The sequence below is a fragment of the Pleurodeles waltl genome, chromosome 2_2 (genome assembly GCF_031143425.1).
Source record: "Pleurodeles waltl isolate 20211129_DDA chromosome 2_2, aPleWal1.hap1.20221129, whole genome shotgun sequence".
Taxonomy (NCBI): Eukaryota; Metazoa; Chordata; class Amphibia; order Caudata; family Salamandridae; genus Pleurodeles; species Pleurodeles waltl.
Genome location: NC_090439.1, coordinates 1,104,032,650 through 1,104,054,736, shown reverse-complemented (window position 1 = coordinate 1,104,054,736; position 22,087 = coordinate 1,104,032,650). Strand labels below are relative to the sequence as shown.

General features: G+C 42.9%; 1 protein-coding gene across 1 annotated transcript in view; it reads right to left on the bottom strand.

The window, feature by feature from the left end:
- Positions 1-22,087, bottom strand: part of LOC138282888 (ubiquitin carboxyl-terminal hydrolase CYLD-like) — a 284,328-nt gene that overhangs the window by 173,954 nt on the left and 88,287 nt on the right. The window contains exon 3 of the mRNA XM_069220892.1: positions 20,642-20,917. Within this exon, the coding sequence (XP_069076993.1) occupies positions 20,642-20,917 (276 nt within the window). The remainder of the gene's footprint in view (positions 1-20,641; positions 20,918-22,087) is intronic.

Sequence of the window (22,087 nt, the reverse complement as noted above, 5' to 3'; positions counted from 1 at the left end):
TTGCCAGCACGGCAGGAACCAGCACGGCAGCAACCACCCTGTCAGGAGTTTGGCAGACAGATGTTTCAGTCCGCCAAACTCATAATCAGCCCTTTAGTATGAAGAACTGTTATATGTTCTCATAACGCTGTTAATTTGTTTGCTTGTTTCCTCTGCTTCATTGTTACACTAATAGTATTAAGAAGCAGGATAACAAAAACAAAAATATGTTCTTACTATCCTCTTCTCTTTCAGGGTCCCTGTTTTATGGGTCACTTTAGAATCATTAAGTGCTAAATATGTTCTATGTCCTGTCTGTGATGGTTCCCTACATGACATCTTTCCTTTCAATCTTGTCGGAATAAGTGTTCCTTATGATCAATCAATGTTATTATTTTGTTTCTATGCTGTTTTGGTATTTATCACTTTACTTTTCCCTGTACATACATATTCCTCCTTATCTCTTTACTAACCCTGGTCTCCTCGGATTCCTCTGGATTATGGTTGGCTATCAACTTCTTTGGTTCATCACTCTCCATTTCTTGTTATCTTTTCTACTTCTAAGATGTTTTTAATCCTTGCAGCCTTTTTAGACCCTCTGCTACATCTTTTCTTATTTTTACTTCTAGGGTTATTTCTTATTGTCCCCATCTTTACCTCCTTTTTTTTATTCTTTCCTTTATCCTTCCCCATTTTTACCTTGCAAGACTCACATATAATTATTTCTTTATGTACTATTAACTTCTCTCTGTCTTCATCATGCATGCAAATATAGCCTCATCTCTTTACCCATTTTGTCTATTGTTTAATTTCGATTCAGTCATGTCTGTTGTCTACGTTAGTTCCCGGAACGTTAGGGGCGTTCAAAATCCCATTAAACAACAAAGAGTTATTACTCATTTTTCAAAATTAAAATGTCAAGGTGCCCTACTTCAGGAAACTCATTAAATAGACAAAAATGATCTCCTATTAAGAAACTATTGAACTGGTTCAATTTTCCTTTTTTCTGCTACTAATAAAATAAATTCAGTTGTTGTTGCACTTAGAAAGTATCAAACAAGAAAATTATGACAGTGCTAGATGTTTTTTTCTTAATTTGAAAATTAATAATGTTCTTTTCAATGTTTATGGTTCTTATGGTATTGATAGAATTGTTTGTGAATGTACTACTTCTAAACGAATGTTGCACTCTAATGTCAATCTTTTGTTAGGAGGAGACTGCAATCAACTTATGGTCCCTATAATTGACTGAAATTCAAAAAGTAAATATATTCCTGATAGAATGCACAAAGATTTTCAAAAAGCCCTCCTTTTATAAGGTCTGATTGACGCATGGAGGTTTTATAACCCCGATCTCATGGAATACACATTTTACTATCCTGCTCATCAAACTAGGTCTATAATATATTAGATTTTTTAAGTTCTGAGTAAAAATATCACTCAATCCACTATACTTGCTGAGAAAGATTCCATCTCAATCTCCTATCATGGCCCAGTGATAGTGGATTTAGAACTGACATTAGACCCTCCAGTCTCAAATCGGTGGAGATTTAACAACTATGTATTACACAATCCAATTTTTGTTGATATATTTGTCACGACTCACGTGCTGCTGGCGCCTGGAAACCGCAGATCTAGTGGCGTAGGTCTTGAGGGTTCGGCTTTGGCCCAGAAAGGGGCGACTCTTTCTAGTAGCCACGGTGCTGCAGGCAGTGGAAACGCCAAGAACAGACCGTGCCCTTTAGAATTAGTGCCAGAGGGAAAAAAAACCAATAAAGGGGAAAAAAACCTCCAAAAAATGGATTCCTGAAACGAAAACAAAACCAGGAATCAAACAGGAACAAAATGCAGGTAAATGCAAAATTGAAAAGATTCAGAACCGAAGGCTAAGAATCAGGAGCGAAGACACAATCTGAGCAGAAAGTGATGCAGCGCAAGGAAAGGGAGAAAACAGAGCCCTTATATACCAAGAAACAGGAAGTGACCAACAGGAAGTAAAAAGACACCATTTTAGATAGGGAAAAAGTACATAGGATAGAATAGAACAGGAACCATAGAAAATAGGGACCAAGGAATGCTGGGAAGAAAAAGGTAACATGGGAAGGGGGAAAGACATAAAGAAAGGACAAAAAATGCCTCGAAAAGGTAAAGAAGAAAAAGTAGAAGAAGAAAGAAAAAGAAACAGGTAAGGAGGGGTCAGGGGAGAACAGGGACACCACAGAAGGCAGAGCGAGGCCCAAAATAATATCTGGGGCCTCGCGCTGTACAAAGAAGACTCGGGGCGCGCCGCGTCCTGAGAACGCGCTGAGCGGCGCGAGCCGAATGCTCGTCTCGCGCCGCACCACGCGGCGCAACAGTAGGTCCCCCCCCGAAGGTCCAGGTTTGAAGGGAAACAAACGATGAAAACGAGAAATCAAAAGAGGGGCGTGAACAGAAGAAGCATCTTCCCAAGAGCATTCACTAAGAGGATAACCCTTCCAGTGAATCAAATACTGAAGACGCCGGTGAAAAAGGCGAGAGTCACAAATTTCGTGAACCTCATATTCAGGGACATCATTCACCAACACAGGAGGAGGACAAGGAAACTGACGAGAGAAAGGATCAGGGACATAAGGTTTGAGTTGGGATACATGAAAGACCGGATGAATTTTCCAAGTATGAGGCAAGCGAAGACGAACAGTGACAGGATTGAGCAACTGAAGAATACGAAAAGGCCCATAATAGCGAGGCGTGAACTTATTCAGAGAAAGACGAGAGGGCAAGAATTTGGAAGAAAGCCAGACTTTATCCTGAGGGTGATAATCGGGAGTGGGTCCACGTTTCTTATCAGCGATCTTCTTCATATACCTCTTAGTGTGCAATAAATTAGATCTAATGAGCTTATGGAGTTGCAGGAGACGTTTGGAAAAAGATGTAATGGCAGGCAGAGGAGAGGTAGATTGAGGAGCAGTAGGAAAAGAGGTTGGATGATAGCCATAGGAACAGAAAAAGGGAGTGACCTTGGAGGCACTATGGACAGAATTGTTGTAGGAATATTCAGCAATAGGAAGATAAGTGTTCCAGTTGCTTTGGGTGGAATTACAAAAACAACGAAGGTATTGTTCTAGTCCTTGATTCAAACGCTCAGTTTGTCCATTGGTCTGAGGATGGAAACCGGATGATAGTGCTATATTGATATTCAGTGTCTTGCAAAAATGTTTCCAAAACCGGGAAATATACTGGGGACCCCTGTCAGACACAATGGTATGTGGAAGTCCATGGAGACGGAAAATATGGTCGATAAATATCTGGCTCAATTCTTGGGATGTTGGTAATTTCTTTAGAGCAGTAAAGTGGGCCATCTTAGTGAAAGAATCAACAGTGACCATGATAACCTGGTTTCCAGCTGATGGCGGAAGTGAACACATAAAGTCAGTGGAAATAGTATGCCATGGCGTTGGTGGAACTGGCAAAGGCTGTAGTAATCCTGCAGGTCTGCTACGGGGAATCTTGACTTGGGCACATATGGGACAAGCCTGAACATATCTTTCGACATCTGATTTCCAGGTAGGCCACCAGAAAGATCGCGAAAGAAGTTCTTGTGTGGCCTTAATACCTCTATGTCCAGCAACCGGTGAATCATGGCACATCTGTAATGCTTTGTCTCGCACTCTGTTAGTAGGGAGGAATAACAGCTTCTGATGAAAAAAGAATCCTTCTTTCTTGCATAAAAAGGTTCTTAATTTCTCTATTTCGCTATTAGACAGGCTGGAATACTCCAGTTGTACCTCATCCAGAAAAGATTGAGCAACTCCAATGATCTTACTAGGCTCCAGTAGAAACTGAGATGGGGAAGGAGTACAATCTGGATAGCGTCGAGACAGAGCATCAGCCAGAATGTTTTGAGATCCAGGAATATAGGTGATGTAAAAGTCATACTGACTAAAGAAAAAGGCCCAACGCGCCTGGCGACTATTTTGGCATACAAAATTACGTAGACATTGCAGATTACGGTGATCTGTTCTCGCCTCGAAAGGCTCCTTGGATCCCATCAGAAACTGTCTCCATTCGATGCAGGCTGTCTTCAGAGCTAACAACTCTCTTTCTAGTACAGAGTAATGTTGTTCAGCTGAAGAGAGAATATGGGACAAATAGAAAACAGGATGTTCAAGACCATCATCTTCTTGAAGTTGAAGCAAGACTGCTCCAATAGCTTTTTCGGAAGCATCGGTAACTACGATAAACTGTTTATTGGTATCTGGATGTCTCAAGATGGGAGCTTGAGTGAATGCCTTCTTTAATTCTTGAAAAGCTGTTTCAGCCGCCTTGGTCCAGACAAACCCCTGTTTTAGATTTTCCTTCTTTAAGGTATGGGTTATATGGCTGGTCTGTTTAGCAAAGTCTTGAATGAACTGTCGGTAAAAATTTGCTAATCCTAGGAAACATTGTGTTTCTTTGATAGAAGAGGGAGAAGGCCACTCTAGAATTGCTTGTACCTTTTCTAGGTCCATAGCTATGCCGGTGGAACTTAAATGATAACCCAGATATTTGACTTCCGTCTTATCGAACTCACACTTTTCGGGTTTACAGAATAGTTGATGTGCTCGGAGTCTGTGAAGGACTTGTTTCACATGAGAAGAATGGAGTTCGGTGTGTCTGGAAAAAATAAGGATGTCGTCCAAGTAGATTACGAGTGTCTGGTTCAAGAGATCGGAAAATATTGAGTCCATAAACCTTTGAAATATAGCAGGAGCGTTCGTAAGACCAAAGGGCATGACTTTATATTCAAAATGACCGAACGGTGTCCTGAATGCTGTTTTCCACTCGTCTCCTTCTTTTATACGTAAAAGGTGGTAAGCTCCCCGAAGATCCAACTTGGTAAAACGTTGAGCCCCTCTGACTGCCTCTAAAATATCCTTAATGAGGGGCAAAGGATAACGATCCTTTATAGTTATCTTGTTTAGGCCTCGAAAGTCTATGCAAGGACGAAGATCTTTGGTCTTCTTAGGTACAAAAAAGAGAGGAGCCCCTGCTGGAGAAGATGATGGAACAATGAGACCACCCTGTACATTTTCCTCCAGATACTCCTTAAGAACTTCCTTTTCAGGTTCCGTGAGAGAATACATCCTCCCAAAGGGAACGACTGTTCCAGGTTCCAAAGGAATAGCACAATCGTACTCTCGATGTGGAGGTAATACAGGTCTGGATGGTCTTTGAAACACGTCTTGGAACTCTAAATAATGTTCAGGAACCCCTTGGACAGTGTTGATGGAATACTCCGTAGTACTCTTCATAGGTGTTAATCTGTTTGGTGACCAATATTTATCGGAAGCAAAGCAATTTTCTTGACAAAACTGAGGATAAAGAAATTGTCCGGGTTACCCAGTTCACATATGGGTTATGTCTAGTAAACCATGGAATTCCGAGAATAATGGTATGGTTGGGAGATGAAATGAGATCAAAAGAGAGGTGTTCTTGATGATTACCAAACTGTAAATTTAACATCAAGGTCGTAGTATCGACTGGACCTGAGGATATTAAAGATCCATCCACGGTGTGTACTTGTTCAGGAATGTCTTTGGGTTGAGTGGGAATTTGCAGATGAGTGGCCCATGTCTTATCCATGTATATACCACTAGCACCACAATCCAATAATGCCATAGTTCTTTCTTGGCGGCCATCAGGTAGTTGTAATATGACTGGTAACACGAACAAGTAAGTTGTATTGTCGTTGAATGAGCTGATAGAAGGTATAGCCGATGATCCCGTCCCCTCCCTTCTTACAGAGGACGGGAGGTGGCGTTTCCCAAGGGTCTAGGTGGACGTACAGGACATGTACGAAGCAGGTGACCAGCAGAACCACAGTAGAGGCACAATCCCTTCTTCCGTCTGTCTTCCTTCTCACTAGCAGAGAGTGGCCCTCGAGCAGTATCCACTTGCATGGGTTCCCCTTCTATATCTTTAGCAGGAGGACGAGATTCCTCAGGATGAGGTGGATACATCCGTGAAGAGCTTGGCTGAGACGCTCCTCTACTCCTTCTCTTCTCCATTCGTCGTTCTTGAAGACGATACTCGATGGAAAGTGCTTGATCCATGAGGCCACGAAGATCTTCAACTCTGGTGGAATGTACTAATTCATCCTTAATTTCTTCCTTAAGTCCTCTGCGAAACAAAGTTACCAGGGTACGCTCCACCCAAGTGGTCTCTGCCGCTAATTGACGGAAACGTGTAATATATCGGAGGACATCCTGGGAACCTTGCTGGATATCACATAATGCTTCCTCTGCCGAGGCTTCCAATCCTGGGCGACTAAACATTTGTTTGAAGCGGGTCACGAAGGCAGAATAGTCCGACAATACTGGATCGTTGGATGACACCATCGGGGTTGCCCAGGCCAAGGCAGGACCGGATAATGCACTAATAAGATATCCCACCTTTGTCCTGTCATGAGAGAATTGGCTAGGTCTGAAGGCGAAGTAAACCGTTAATGCATCCAGGAATTCACGCAGTTTAGTTGGTTCACCAGAGAAGCGAGGCGTTGAGGCGGAGATAGTCGGAACATCACCACTGCGGAGGGCCAAAGCCTGTCGTAAGACCGCATTCTCGTTGCGCAATTGTTGCAATTCCTGAGCTTGTTGTTGAATAGTAGTCAAAAAAGATGAATCAGGATCTGCAGCCGCCGCCACTGTGTCATCCATAGTATCAGAAGATGTCGGAATGGTTTGGCGCTGCATTCTGTCACGACTCACGTGCTGCTGGCGCCTGGAAACCGCAGATCTAGTGGCGTAGGTCTTGAGGGTTCGGCTTTGGCCCAGAAAGGGGCGACTCTTTCTAGTAGCCACGGTGCTGCAGGCAGTGGAAACGCCAAGAACAGACCGTGCCCTTTAGAATTAGTGCCAGAGGGAAAAAACCCCAATAAAGGGGAAAAAACCTCCAAAAAATGGATTCCTGAAACGAAAACAAAACCAGGAATCAAACAGGAACAAAATGCAGGTAAATGCAAAATTGAAAAGATTCAGAACCGAAGGCTAAGAATCAGGAGCGAAGACACAATCGGAGCAGAAAGTGATGCAGCGCAAGGAAAGGGAGAAAACAGAGCCCTTATATACCAAGAAACAGGAAGTGACCAACAGGAAGTAAAAAGACACCATTTTAGATAGGGAAAAAGTACATAGGATAGAATAGAACAGGAACCATAGAAAATAGGGACCAAGGAATGCTGGGAAGAAAAAGGTAACATGGGAAGGGGGAAAGACATAAAGAAAGGACAAAAAATGCCTCGAAAAGGTAAAGAAGAAAAAGTAGAAGAAGAAAGAAAAAGAAACAGGTAAGGAGGGGTCAGGGGAGAACAGGGACACCACAGAAGGCAGAGCGAGGCCCAAAATAATATCTGCGGCCTCGCGCTGTACAAAGAAGCCTCGGGGCGCGCCGCGTCCTGAGAACGCGCGGCGCGAGCCGAATGCTTGGCTCGCGCCGCACCACGCGGCGCAACAATATTTGGCGAATTCGCAAAATAATTTTTGGGTGGATTACTATCAAGATAATTATGCCCCAGATAATACCCCATCAGAAGATATCCTAGACCATTTTTGATTATATATTTAAATGAGAACAACAACCACCACATCTTTCTTCTTTAGTAGCAGATATTGATATTTTGGACATTAAAGCTACTATTTCTCACCTTCCTAAAGATAAAGCACCCTGGTTTGACGGCTCTTCTGTTGAATTCTATTCTTGTTTTTCTGGGAATCTCTTACCCAAATTACAATTACTTTTTAAACATTTTTGCACTGAAGGAACTGCACAGGGTTCCTTTTTAGAAGCCACGCTATGTTTGATACCAAACAAAGATTAGGATTTATCAGAATGCAAAAATTATAGACCTATCTTAGTAACAAACACTGATTGCAAGGTTTATGCGAAGATGTTAGCCATGTGCATCAATTGCATCATTCCCTCTTTGAAAGATCTTGACCAAACTTGGTTCAATAAAGGCAGATATGTTAGTGAAAGTTCCAGAACCTATTTGTACATCAATCATGGCACTCTGAAAGTATCTGGCCCTAGTGTGGAAATAGCATTGGATGCGGAGAAAGCTTTTAATGAAGTATGCTGGGAATTTATACTTAAAGTTTTTTGCCAGCAAGGTTTTGACCCTAAAATATAGTATCCCTAAGATCTTAGTTTTGGTTAATGGTAGGCAATACTCCTACTTCGCTCTTACAAGAGGCACCATACAAGGTTTCCCTCTTTCTCCACTTTTAATTTGAACCCTTTTTGGAAAGAAAACGAATATCTAACAACTTTGCCGGTTATAAATGTAAAGATGTTGGCATTAAGTGTACAGCATTTGCAGATGATATTTTATTTGATATGTCCAAACCTGAGACCTTCATCCCTGCATTTCTGATATACTACACAAATATTCAGAAGTCTCTAGTTCTAAGCTAAATGTCGAAAAATCTGAAGTTATGTCTCTTAATTAAAATTGTTATAACTACCTATTTCTAAATACAGGCTTTGTTTGGAATACCACGAGATCGAAATATCTGTATTTTAGCCTCAAACTCCATAAAATAAACTTTTAAGACCAATGTTAAAGAAAGTAAACATTAGATTGAGACAGTCTCTGAAAAATGCTTACCTCTTTTTCTATCTTTCGGGGGGGGGGGGAACTCATAACTATCAAAACAATGTTTTTATCCATTATAAGTTTTGTGTTATCAATGCTTTCTGTCAAACTTCTGCAAAAATTCGATGAAGTTATCTACAGCTGTTTAACTAAACTTCTCTGGATTAAAGAGAACTAGTAGATCTCTGACCAAGGGACGATGACCAAAACAAAATGGTGGTGTACATTTTCCTAATTTTCACAATAACCATTCTGCATTTGCAATTACATAAATTTAGACTTTTCTATCAGATAAAATCCACCCCCAGCTAATCTCAATAGGTGACAAAAGTTAAAACATATTTTAATTTACCCTTTTATTTTTAAAGAACATACAAATATATTGTGACAGACGCGTTCCTCTTTTTTTGCCCTGTGATTAGTAATGCCACATTATTGGAAGGCCTCTAATGCAAAGTCCAGCATCACAACTGGATATTTTCAAATCAACCCCTATTTGGTAGAACACCATTATTACCCTTAACAACAGAATGCTCTGTTGGTACAAATGGTTACACAGAGGAATGTATTTAATTAAACATTCAATTTGTTTAATGTCCGGAACCACTTTCTTCTCTTCATTATAATACAAGCCCAGAATAACAATACAAACTTCTGAATGCTTCTCATTGTAAATATAATCTCCTACTAGTTATAAACAGAATATGCCACGTTCATCTCACTCTGATTTACAATGGTCTGCACTTCTCTCTCCTCATTATGATAACACTTCTGAGGTTACTGCCTCTTACATTTATTTACAATTAATAAAACTTAGCCCTACTAGACATAAGACCACGGCAGATCTTGCATGAGGAGAGGATCATTTTTTGGGTTAAACATGATCTATATTACATTTCACTTTCAGTTCTGCCAGCACTCCTCAAACATTATGGGGGTCATTCTGACCCCGGCGGGCAGCGGTCGCCGCCCGCCTGGCGGGAACCGCCATTTGACCGATCTGCGGTCAAAAGACCGCTGGCGGCATTCCGACCTTCCCGCTGGGCCAGCGGGCGCTAACAATGTTTGCGCCCGCCCGCCTGCCCAGCGGGAAGGGGGCCTGCAACATTGAAGCCGGCTCCGAATGGAGCCGGCGGTGTTGCAGGTGTGCGACGGGTGCAGTTGCACCCGTCGCGCTTTTCACTGTCTGCCAGTGGCATGGGCAGTGCAGGGGCCCCCAGGGGCCCCAGCACACCCGTTCCCGCCAGCCTCTTCCTGGCGGTGTAAACCGCCAGAAACAGGCTGGCGGGAAGGGGGTCAGAAACCCCTGGGCAGCGCTGCCCTGGCGGATTCGCCCAGCCGGGGGAAATCCGGCGGGAAACCGCCGGACCCGGTTTTCTGACCGCGGCTTTACCGCCGCGGTCAGAATGGGCAGGGAAGCACCGCCAGCCTGTTGGCGGTGCTTCCATCATTCGCGGCCCTGGCGGTCTTTGACCGCCAGGGTCGGAATGACCCCCTATATGTGTTTATAACAGATGTTTACAGACTCCAGCCTTCTTATATAAGATTATATTAGCTTGTGATAGTCGCTGTTGGTCTTGCAGTTAAGAGTGATGTCATATATATTGTTTAATAATGGTTCCCAGGGAAAAATATTTTGGTCACGGGTTTGGAGCACAATTAAAGAAATTTGTGAAACAGGTTCCATTTTCATTAGTACAAGTTTTCCTTAGCCGATTGCATACTTTCTGGTCACAGAAATACATCAAGGGCCATTTTGTGGATCTTCTTATTGCTACTGCTCTCCAAACTATTGCCTAAAATTGGAAAAATGCTAATGATATTAACTTTGCTAAATGGTGGAATATGATTTGTTATAATCATAGATTAGAGTGAGCCTGTTTTACTTGTGCTCAGTTAGCTATTAAAAGATTCTTAATGTGGATGGCTTAAACTTCTTTTTCCATCTAAGCATGCATGCAGAACGTCTGATTTTATTGACATTTTTCAACCTCCTTGATTTGTATATGAATTGCTCTTACTTGAAGTAAGAGGACAAGATGACAAAAGAATGCAGCACTCAGTCTAAATAATGAATTTATTAAGACACTTCCCAAATATCAAATAAAAGTCACACAAATATATGAGAATAAGCATATAACTCAAATGCAGCAGAACGCGTGTATATACAAAGATGAATGAATAAATATATCAAGGGGTCAAGATTTAAAAAGAAATATGCAATATATCAACAGAGCATGTATACATAAGCTAAATAACCAAGATGTAAAATGCATCACCATGGGGGTAGACATCATCCTCTCCAGCCAGACTGGGGAATCCTCAATCAGCCAAGGCAGGAGACCACTGATTGGTATCAAATGATCCTGGGCAGCACGTCCGCTCCACAGGTGAGTTCCTGTCTTAGTGCCAAGTTTCCCCATCTTTTATACCTTTAACTAACTCAAGGAGAAGATTCTAGGAACTCCCTTCCCTCTGTTATGGAATTAAACACTGCCTGTACTTCATCTGTGTTGAAATCATGCAAAAGAATTGGCCAGGCTCCCATGCTTGTTTTGAGGCAGATCTGTACATTCCTCTGATAAGACGGTCTCAACCTTGTGAGTCTGCATCCCTCATAATATGTTCCAGCACTGTCTGACCATGTTCTTGTGGAGAAAAAAACAAGTTCTGTGTGGAAAAAAACCTGCGCTACACTGCAACCGCAGCACAGCACAAAATGGAATTACTCGCACAAAATGGAGTCAATGGTCAAATGGTGGCTAAATCTGAATAGCATCACAGTATATTTCTTCCTTAATTGTGAATAACTTAATTCCTGAAATTACTGTACTTATGTGACTTTATTTTTTGTCTTTTTCTCTTATTCAATATTTAATTCATGTAAATTTTTCCTCCATTTTTAGGTTGAAGCCTACCAGACAGCGCAACTGCCTGGTTCCGAAAAGACTTCTTGTGGACATTCTGAAAGCTTCCCTGGTATTGCTTACCATTAACTTTGTGGTTTGTAACTTTTGCTTGCTTTCTATTTTCTGGCTGTCCTTGTTTAAGGCCATCCAGCATGATTTTGTCCCGCGTATTGAGCAAAGCCTGTTTACCATTGCTCCTTGTATTCTTCCACAAGTGCTCACTTTCAGTAAACAGGCCTTTAAATTTTGTTTTATTCCTGTCACATTTGCTGTACACTCAAAGACATACATCAAATGTCAGGCTCTGCCTTTTGAGCGATCTTGGTGGTTAATTTTCTTTCACTTACTTCAAAATGCGAGGATCTATGTGGCAATCGTACTAGATACTCGGGGTGGGAAAGGAAAGGTTTTTCCCGAGCACACAACTAAAATTAAATGTCTTTAAATGAGCTGTGCAAATATTCAGCAGAATTCAGAAGCCAAAAATGAAGTATGTTTTGTAATTCTGGTGGCAACAAATATTTTAAAACAAAACGTATCAATACACTGATGCCATTTCCACACATTACCGTTTGTGCGCTGTATCAGTGCATACTCCACTCAAATCTAAGACACTCTATTCCACTATACACCACTTCACTCTATGACATTCAATTCTACCACACTCCACTCTATGCCACTCTACTCCACTCTACTCTATGCCACTCCACTCTATGACACTTTACTCCCCTCTACGTTATGCCACTCGATGACACTACACTGTCCGCTCCTCAACCCTATGACACCCTACTCCAGTCCACTCAATCCCACTCTAGGACACTTTACTCCATTCTATGCCACTCTACTTTATGACACTCAGTGCCACATTACTTTATACCACTCTACTCTGCGCCACTCCACTATACGCCTCTCCACTCTATGCTACTTTACACCACTTTACCCCTCCCCACTTTACTCCACACCACCATACACCACTACATTCTATAATACTTTACTCCAGTCTACATCCCTTCACAACACTCTATGTCACTACGACACTCTACATCACTCCATTCTGCACAAGTCGCTTTACTCCATTCTAAGCCACTTGCCTCCACTCAACATTCCACTCTACCCTGCTCAACTGTATGCCACTCCACAACACTCTATGTCACTCCACTATAAGACTCTACTCCATTCAGCACAACGGCCCTCATTTTAACATTGGCGGTAAGAACCCCCTAGCATCGCAGTGACAGCCTCCACCATACCACTGCGACGGCGACCATCTGTCCGCCAGATTATGAGCACTGCCTGACTTCCGCCACAGTAAGGGCAGAAATCTGGCAGTGTTCCTACTGGCGGATGGTGGTGACCTGGTGCTGCTACCACTTGCACCTCTCCGCCAGTAGAACGCAGTCAGACATATTTTGAGCTGAAATACAACCTGGTGGAGTTCTGCTGGCGGGACGCTGCTGGCGGAAGCAGCGCCCCTTCCCATTCGCTGCCGGATGATCTCCTTGCCCAAGGTAAATCGAGTGTCCGACAGGGGAGGGGGTGGGAGGTGTTGTGCGTGTGTCTGAGTGTGTGAGTGCGTGTCAGAATGGTGAAATGAGTGCTGGTCTGCATGTCAGTGTGTCTGTGTGTATGTCTGGATGAATGTGTATGTAAATGCGTGTATGCCAGTGAATGCGTGTATGCCAGTGAATGCGTAGGGGTGTTGTGTGCGTTTATGGGGGGCTGTATGCGTGTATCAGAGGGGGGGGGGGAGGAGTGGGTTGTCAGGTGAGTGTTGGGGAGGTGGGGGAGCCACCTACCAGAGACAGGGAAGGAATTCCCCGTCACAGGAAGGTCCTACCACCACAGTTTTCATGGCATTGCTAACGCAACGGAAACCATGGCAGTATGTCGGCCCATAATGCCGCCGGCGGAACTCTGTCAGCCGCCAGGTCGGAGATTGACATCTCCGGCCCAGCGGTTCATACCCCCATGGTGGTATGAAGGAAGAAGTGGCAGGTTGGCTGCAGCCAACCCGCCACACTCATAATGTGGCGGTATGTACCGCCAGCCTGTTGGCGATACATACCGGCACATTAACCCTGGCGGTCAGTAGACCACCAGGGTCATAATGATGACCAATTTCTTCTATGCCACTCCATGCCACTTTACTTCAATGTATGACATTCCACGACACTCCACAACACTCTACACCAGTACGCCACTCTACTCTCTGCCCCTCTATTCTACAACACTTTACCCCACTCTATGTCATTCCATACCATGCCACTGCACTTTACGCCACTACACTCTATGACACTTTACTCCACTCTACGCTAAGCCACTCTACTCTATGACCTGTGCTTAATTTGAGCAGGAGGCTTTCACTACTTGGCACCAGCACTTAATTGTCTACACCGGCACTTATGACAAACCGTCACATAGTGGCGTTGTTTGGCTAATTATGCAATAAGCACAGCAGCATTTGTTTAATAAATTCAAATGCATTAAATTAAAATGGACCAATAACTGTTCTTCAAGTCATTCTTATAGTTTTAGGTGGCCTGGAATGGTCTGAATTGTCACACTTGTAGGAGTGTGATGTTAGTATTTGTGTTGGTAGTGTCGCTGGCAGAGCCCAGAAGGGCAATGGGTAGTGTGGGCCTCAGTGGCCTTCTGACAAGGGCCCTGCCACTTATTTTATATATTTATTTATTTTACAAATTAGGTCGAACTACGATACTCCACTCTATGACACTCCTCTCTACTCTATGCCACTCTTCTACTCCACTCTACACAACCCCCTCTACGCCACTTTACTCCACTCTATGACACACTATTCCACTCTACACTACTCCAATGTACGCCACCTTATACCACTCCTCTCTTCGACACTCTATGCCACTTCACTCTATGTCACTATACTCCACTCCATTCTACACCACTCTACTCCACACCCCTCCACTGCACTCTACTCCAATCTTTGCCACCCCACTCCATGCTACTTTCCTCTATGTCATTAACTTTTAGTCATGCTGACCAGCAGCCACACTCGAGAACAACATGGCTAAAAACATTGACAAAGCCAACAGCTCTTGCACAAGCAAGACCTATTGGCTTTGCCAATGCTAGTTCTCCTCCTTCTCCTTTTTTTCTCCCTCTCTTCTTTTTGTTCTTTTTATTAAATAAGCTTATTTCTTTATTAGTATTGCAATACAACTTTTTTTATAAAACTTTATTTTCATTTTACATAACAACCACTCAGCATGAAATTACATGTTGATTACTGACTAGCTACAGAAGACCGGAAGGTAGATTTTACAGGCTCTCAGTGAGCGAGGTCATGTTACAGAAGGATCTGACTGTGCAATGGAAGTTATGCAATGATAACACAGGCATTTCCCACCACTGGTATGACATTTCTCAGTATCCACCCTGGGGGCCCACTGTGCAGCTCTCTTGCTAGCAACAGGAGCAGGGGCATGAGCAGGAAACTTTGCTTTGTCTCATAACAACACCACACACCGCAACAGGCGCATTACCACTCACTCAAACAAGCATTGAACAGTAGCTCCGCAAAGCATCTACGATTCAGCACTGTTCACTACCACATCCAGTGTTGTCATTCCGCGAGCGCACTAGATATGCCTGGTATGGACCCCAAATGTATCTCGGACGGTTTCAAATAGGTATGAGTCCATGATAGGCATCTGACTGAGTGTTGCACCACTTTATATCAGTATGCCGCTCTTGCAATGTGGGGAAAAGGTCCCTTCATCCAACGCACTGCTACTCTACGCCACGCCTACAATAGTCCTAAAGTGACAAACACCTGCAGGCCTTCGGAACGTTCCTGTCATTGCCCAGTAGTGATATCAGAGGAGTATGTGTCATACCCTCACTCGCGATCTATCCGCAGCTCCTGGAATACCACGAGAAAGTAGCACTGTACAGTAGGGCAGTACCATGCCACATGTGCAAATTTGGCACAGTCCTCACCACATTGGGGGCAGCAGGAATCATTGCGCAGGCCATAGCAAAAGAGCTGAGCAGAGGTGTAATACCCCCGGTTAAGATACTTGAAATATAGTAGCCGGTGATGGGCATTCACAGAAATGGTTCGGACCACTGAGCAACAGTAAGCCCATTGTTTGTCACTGATGGTTATATATAAGTCAGTCTGACATCTTATGGGGGCACTTAGGGCTTTTTTTAATCTTGTGTGCGCTTTCGTACAGTCGTGGTCAAACCAGCCGGTTTCCCTTTTCTTACCCCTTGCCCCTCCTGTCCTAATCGTGAGGGCTTTTTTACGATGTAGGTTATCTGTTGGAAGGCACTTAGACATTGTCCTGGGGCCGTGTCATCACTAAGGCAATCAAGGAACACTTGGATATGTTCACGTAATATATCTTTTAATAATACCTGTGGGTCAGTCTGACTCCATCTCAGTGTATAACCATTACCCCGTTCCTGCACTTCTTTACGCAGACGATGCAGTACTCATGGCCAGGACACCGCTAGCCCTCCAGAAACTCCTAACCACTTGTATAAATTACATGACAGCCCTGGGCCTCACAGTCAACCGCTCGAAAACGTTCATAATGAATTGTGGCAGGAAACTGAGCAAGTCCTATAAAATCACTATTCACGAGGACAAGGTGAAGATAGCTCCCACCTTCTCATATTTGGGCATAATGTTCGATAAACAAGCCACTTGGGCACACTGCGTGAAAACAAAAAAAGACCAGATAATTAAAACAACGGCGGCCTTGAAGATCTTTTCCAAAAAACTAGGGGGGGGGGATCTCCCCGTCAAATATGGTAAAAATCTACAAAGCCAAATGTATCCCGGCGGCCACTTATGGAGCATGTATCTGGGGGTATACGAACTGCCATGCGATTCAGTTGGTGGAAAATGACTTCCTCAGATACCTACTAATGGCACCAAATAGCACGTCATCATATATTAGCCATTCGGAACTAGGGGTCCCCTTTGCAATTGATCTAATTAAGATACAGCCTCTATTATTATGGCATAAAGTGTGGACCTCTGAGCATACCGGATTAAACCAGGCCATACTATCCGACTGCATGAATCTAACACACTCGCTTAGAGTTCCTTGGCTGAGATATATTATGACCTTTTTTAAAAATATGGGCTGCGAAGCATATTACCAAAACCCACAATCACTGGAAAAAATAACCAGGAGAGATTTGAGGGCTCTGACTTTGAAGCACTTGGATGAACAGAGATGGGAAGTGGAATCAAAAAAATCTACAGTAATGTCTAACCAACTAATTCTGTCGACGGATGCAGTCCAGCCTTACCTAGTAAGCGTGGTAAATCCCCGACATCGATTTGTTCTTACAAGATTCCGCTTAAATATCTTCCATCGGCTAGTAACCTTTCCGATTATGAGTGACTGGAGTACAGTTTTAAGAGCATGTCCATGTGATGCGAAAGCTCCCCAATCTACAATGCATGTGGTCCTCTTTTGTAAATTTTATGATATACCAAGAAAACGTTTCTTATTGCCTTTTTAAGATCGACTAATTTGCGTCAGTGCCGCGACGCGTATTTCAGCTTACAGATTTTATCCTCTATTGAAATGTGTGGAATTTTAGCAAACTTTTTATGTACAGTACTCTCTGTAAGGAAGTCTATGGGCGTACCGAACTAATTTTATTTGAATATCTGGAATCTCCGGTAAACTCCTCACTCTCTAGAAAATACTGTAATGGAACTCGATTTTGCACTGATGTAAATTTATCAAGTTTTATATACCTGTCCTTGAATGAATTAAGGATGTGTTTTATTACTTTTTCTATTTATTTATAATTTTTCTTATACATATTTATTACTAAATGTGTTATTATTTGACACTTTTATGGCTTGTTGAAAGTTGAATAAAGTCTGTTTGATGATGATATATAAGTCCTTTTGCCAATCCAAGCAGACCTTAGGGACACTAGGCTGCCAGGCCTCTTGTGAAATGCATATAATTTGGTGATCACTCGCTCCGGCGACGTTTGCAGCAAATGAGTCAGGTCGGGTAATTCCATGGGTTCCACTAGCGACTCACCCAATATGGCCTGCATTGTGTGGCGTGCCCAATAGGAATTAAACTGCCCTAGAATATTCAGCGATTTGCACTGTGCGCTCACCTGGACCCAGTCATGGAGGACTCCCTCGTCTAAGAAGTCACCCATGCCCCATATTCCAAGCCCCTGTAGAGCACTCACCGCAGCCCTCTCTCCTGCCTCAGTGAAAACCACATGCGCCCTTCAAGTGGCAGCTGAAGGGATGATAGAGCAGGGATCCAGCCTGCAAATCTTCAGATTTCTTTTAAAGGCATTGGGTGGTAACAGGAAGATCAACAGTGTGAAAACAACGCACAGGATTGCAAAACAAAAATTAGGGCAGAGACAAGAGAAGAGCGGCGTCCCGCTCCAGACAGAGGTGTGGAAGATCCATCAGACCATGAAGCCGAAAGTGGGTGAACATGCACTGCTTAGCTCTATAATGAGCTTCGAGTTCTGGAGCATTCAGCTCCCCACTGCACACGGGAATGTGAACGTGTCCTATCATACCCACCAGCCCAGGCAAGGCGCACCATCAGGACAAGGAAGTTTAAGGAACACCACACTGGGCAGCAGCAAAGCAATGTTAGCAACGACGAACAGAAAGCACCACTACGTATTAAAGGCTATGTGCCCACATAGGGAGAGGGGCAGGTGGATCCAATTATCTGCTGCCTCTGTTAGGCGGTGCACTGCCGTAGTTCTCAAACATTAATACTTCCGGATCCATGTGGACCTGGATGCCCAAATATCTCACCCGGTCTGTTGTCTATTGTTCTGGATACTCCAACTGTATTAGCGTTGTGGCTGCGGTTAAGTGGAATATTAAGAGATTTATCCCAAATGATCCGCAATCTGAAATGACTGCCAATGAGGACGACCTCCCTAAGGACCGGAAAGAGACCATGTTCTGGGTTTCGGACATACAAGAGTGTATCGTCTGCATAGGCGGACACTATCAGATTGTAATATGGGAGGCGTATACCCTATTGGCATGATATTCACGCAGTGCACAGGCTAGAAGCTCCGCCATGAGCATATACAATATCAGGGAGTGGGAACAACCTTGGGTGTTCCTCTAATAATAGGTATTAGGTCCAATACTATGCCATGAACACAAACCCCTGCCGTCAGCTCAGTGAAGAAGACGTGGACTAGTTTCAGAAAGACATCACCCAGCCCCATTCGGCAAAGCACAGAGAACATACACCCTCACTCCATAGAGGCGAATGCTTTCTATGCGTCCAAAAATATTTCTGTGGCACGCATGTCGGTGCGGGAGCTTGCAGTGAAGATGGTATGGAGATTATATAAGAGAGACGACCAGGTATAATGGATACTATGCTTTCTATTAAGGCTGGAGGACGAGAGAGTTTATTTTATTTGTGCAATCTAAAAGAGAGTCCGGACACTACTGCAGCCATTTTATGACAGCAAACCTGATGATGGATATTTTCTTGGTTTCAGACCCTTTTTTGTTTTTAGCAGTGGGATGATCTTGCTTATACTGCCTGTGTTCAAATAGTATAGGTGGGGCAGAGGTGTGGGCAGAGCTTGGTTCCTGGCGAATGGAACAGGTGTGTCTTAGGTTTTGTTCTGAGCTCAATCACTGATTTGCCATTGTGAATTTCCATGGGTAGTTTGTTCCAAGGGCATAGGACTTTCATTAAGAACCTGCATATTTTTGTCAATTTAATTTGTATCCCTGTTGCTGAGTATGCCATAACAGGTGCCATGGCCAGCAGAAGGTCTGATTCACAACATGCTTGGGCTGAAACTCAGAAATTCACTTATGTAAGTCTATGCCTATGTTTTGAGAAGACTTCCAAGTTTTACACGCAAATCTGTTAATGCACACAGAATGCATCAGTGTACATTTCCATATGTGTAAAACAAACATTAAAATGAATTTGGACTATGATTTTATTTTAGTTTTATTTCTCCACCTATCAAATTGTTTTCTGATGGGGGAAACCTTTTTTCCTCCAAAAAATTATATAAGCGCCACTCTCCGTTGCCACCATGAGGAGAGATCTACTCCTAAACTTGACAAAAGTAAAATTATAGACGCTTTAATAATGGGAAACTACCTTAAAACGTTTGCTGATGTCCACTACTTTTAGCACGTGGATTCAAGTTAGCATTCCCACAAACACCTCCTGTATGTGGATATGCTTACATGGAAATTGGAATTTACCTTTGGCACAAAAGTTCATTCATAAGGGCAAAAGGAATGGCATTTTGCCCTACAAAACAACATTATTTGGGCACCTTCTTCTTCCAGAGGTGTGCATGAAGCTTTCTGAATCAGGTACACAGGGTATGTTTTATCTCAGATCAACAGTTCTCACACTTTTTTGTCTTATGCACAAAGGAACAGATCACTGTTTATGCCTCTCTCGGCTGCAGCCAAACTCTGACAACTCACAAATGTGGCACTGGGTAGCAGCCGCATCAGTCTTTGGAATGGTTGGTCATTCGCCCTGTGGGCAACGGCCAGCCATATGATTTTTTAGAAGAATCCAAAATCTACTTAACATCAAGTTAAAAGTAGAGACGATCCATACCAGTGCATGGAATTCACTGTACTCTGCCTTCTGTCATATATGTGATTCACTGATAATGATATACCTGCCTTCGCTAACCATGCTGCATTTGAAAAAGGAAGTAAAGGCACAGCAGTGGGACCATACATCTCAGAACAATAGGGAGTGTTCACTTCAGGGTAACAAGACTATAGGCACTTCCCTGAAGGTAATGATAACTATTGCAACAGTTGTGGCTCTAACTCACATGGACAAACAAGGTGTGCAGTCCTAAAACATGCAATTTTCAAATCTTTCCCACATCTGACCTAGGAATTCTCCCAAGAAACATTGTGCCTCTGCCTCAATTTCTTAAGGACGATGAATCATCAATGACTAAAGAGACTTAGAATAACCGTCTGGCTCAATATTTAATCTTAAAAACATTAATACCTTTTCTGTATTATGATTCCTTTCACCTCCCCTCATTACTCTTTCCTTGGAAGTTTGCATTGCTCTGTGTAAATGTGTGAACTGGAACCAAAGACACAACTTACCAGATGCACATGGACAACTCTCCCAGAGGAACTGTGTTCTAGACTGTCAACCGTTCCATACTTCAGTCCGTCATTATCGTAGAAACCCACTGTGTCACCACGCTTTACTGGTTCAGCTTCATGTTCTTTTGGAGCTTCTGAATCTTCTCTGGGCTTCTCGTCTGTGAGGAACTTGATCTTGTTGAAGGGTAGGAAAAGTCCACACTTCCTCTTGCAGTGGAAACGACGGACAAGGTTGTAACTGCCGTCATTTTTCCCTTTTCCTTCGCCATCACCCTAAAAATTTGACAAAAAGTATACTATTTGTACTAATTCTCCATCAGAATATGCGATGGTGAATGCATATTTGATTTTTTTCTTTATCTTGTCACTGTGAAAATGTTTATATTCTTTAGCTATGTGTACAAAGATATACCAGTGATCACAGGAATAGGAAAAACAACAAAAATGGCCTACTAGCACAGTAGTTTTGATAAAGTCATTTACGTCTCATTTTTCAAATCATCTGGGGTCTAGGGGCTAAAATTATTAAGGGAAGAGTGGCAATGCAGAAGCACAGCAGATAAATAAGATAGTTTCAATGTTCAGGGTACAAGTAACCGGGACAGTCCTAAGCACACAATTTAGAGTCTTATTTTACACTTTCTCTACCTCCACAAAGGAAAAGGTCTTTCACCGTAAATCAAGAGACTCTCTCAGAAACATCACATTTCCGGTCCTGCATTTTCTTGTACCATATAAGTGAATCTGGAGATAAAACCTCGGTTTGCATCAACTGATCAAACTGGATGAGCACATTTGAGAACAATGATAAGCAAAAGGAAAGACAATAGATGGGCACACACAGAAGGATTTAGATGGTTCGTTGGAGGCCAGTGCTAGGAAAGGCCCTGTGGTGTCTGGGGGATAGGAAGTCGAGGGGTACCAGATAGGTCTGCCTGTTGTCCCTTCTTCTCTTTACACTAATATACTGAGGGAAAACATGGTCAATTGTAGAATCACAACAAGATGGTAGAATACATGTTGTCATTATATATAGATTACATGTTAGGATATAAGAAAGACCCAAAACAACTTTGGAATTGTATGGGTCTTACTAATTAACTGGTACAAGTCTATCTTGTCCCTGATAGAGAGGTTCGCATCCACAAACTGTAAAGAGATATCCGAGCTGGCACTATCCTGGGAATTACAATCCTGCACATTCTTGGGAATTCAGAAATGTCACACTGAGGAAAGGTTAAATAAGGAACATTTTGGAAGGGTGTTGTCCATAGATTTTTGGATCACATTATTTCACAGACTGATTAAGCTGGCAAAGATGGTGATGTCCCCATCCGCTGCCCATACATATTTAAAGGATGTAAGTGCATATACCTGAAGAATATCTTAAGAAATTAGACAACATTCTTAGATGACTGGTTTGGGAGTGCATAGGTCATGGGC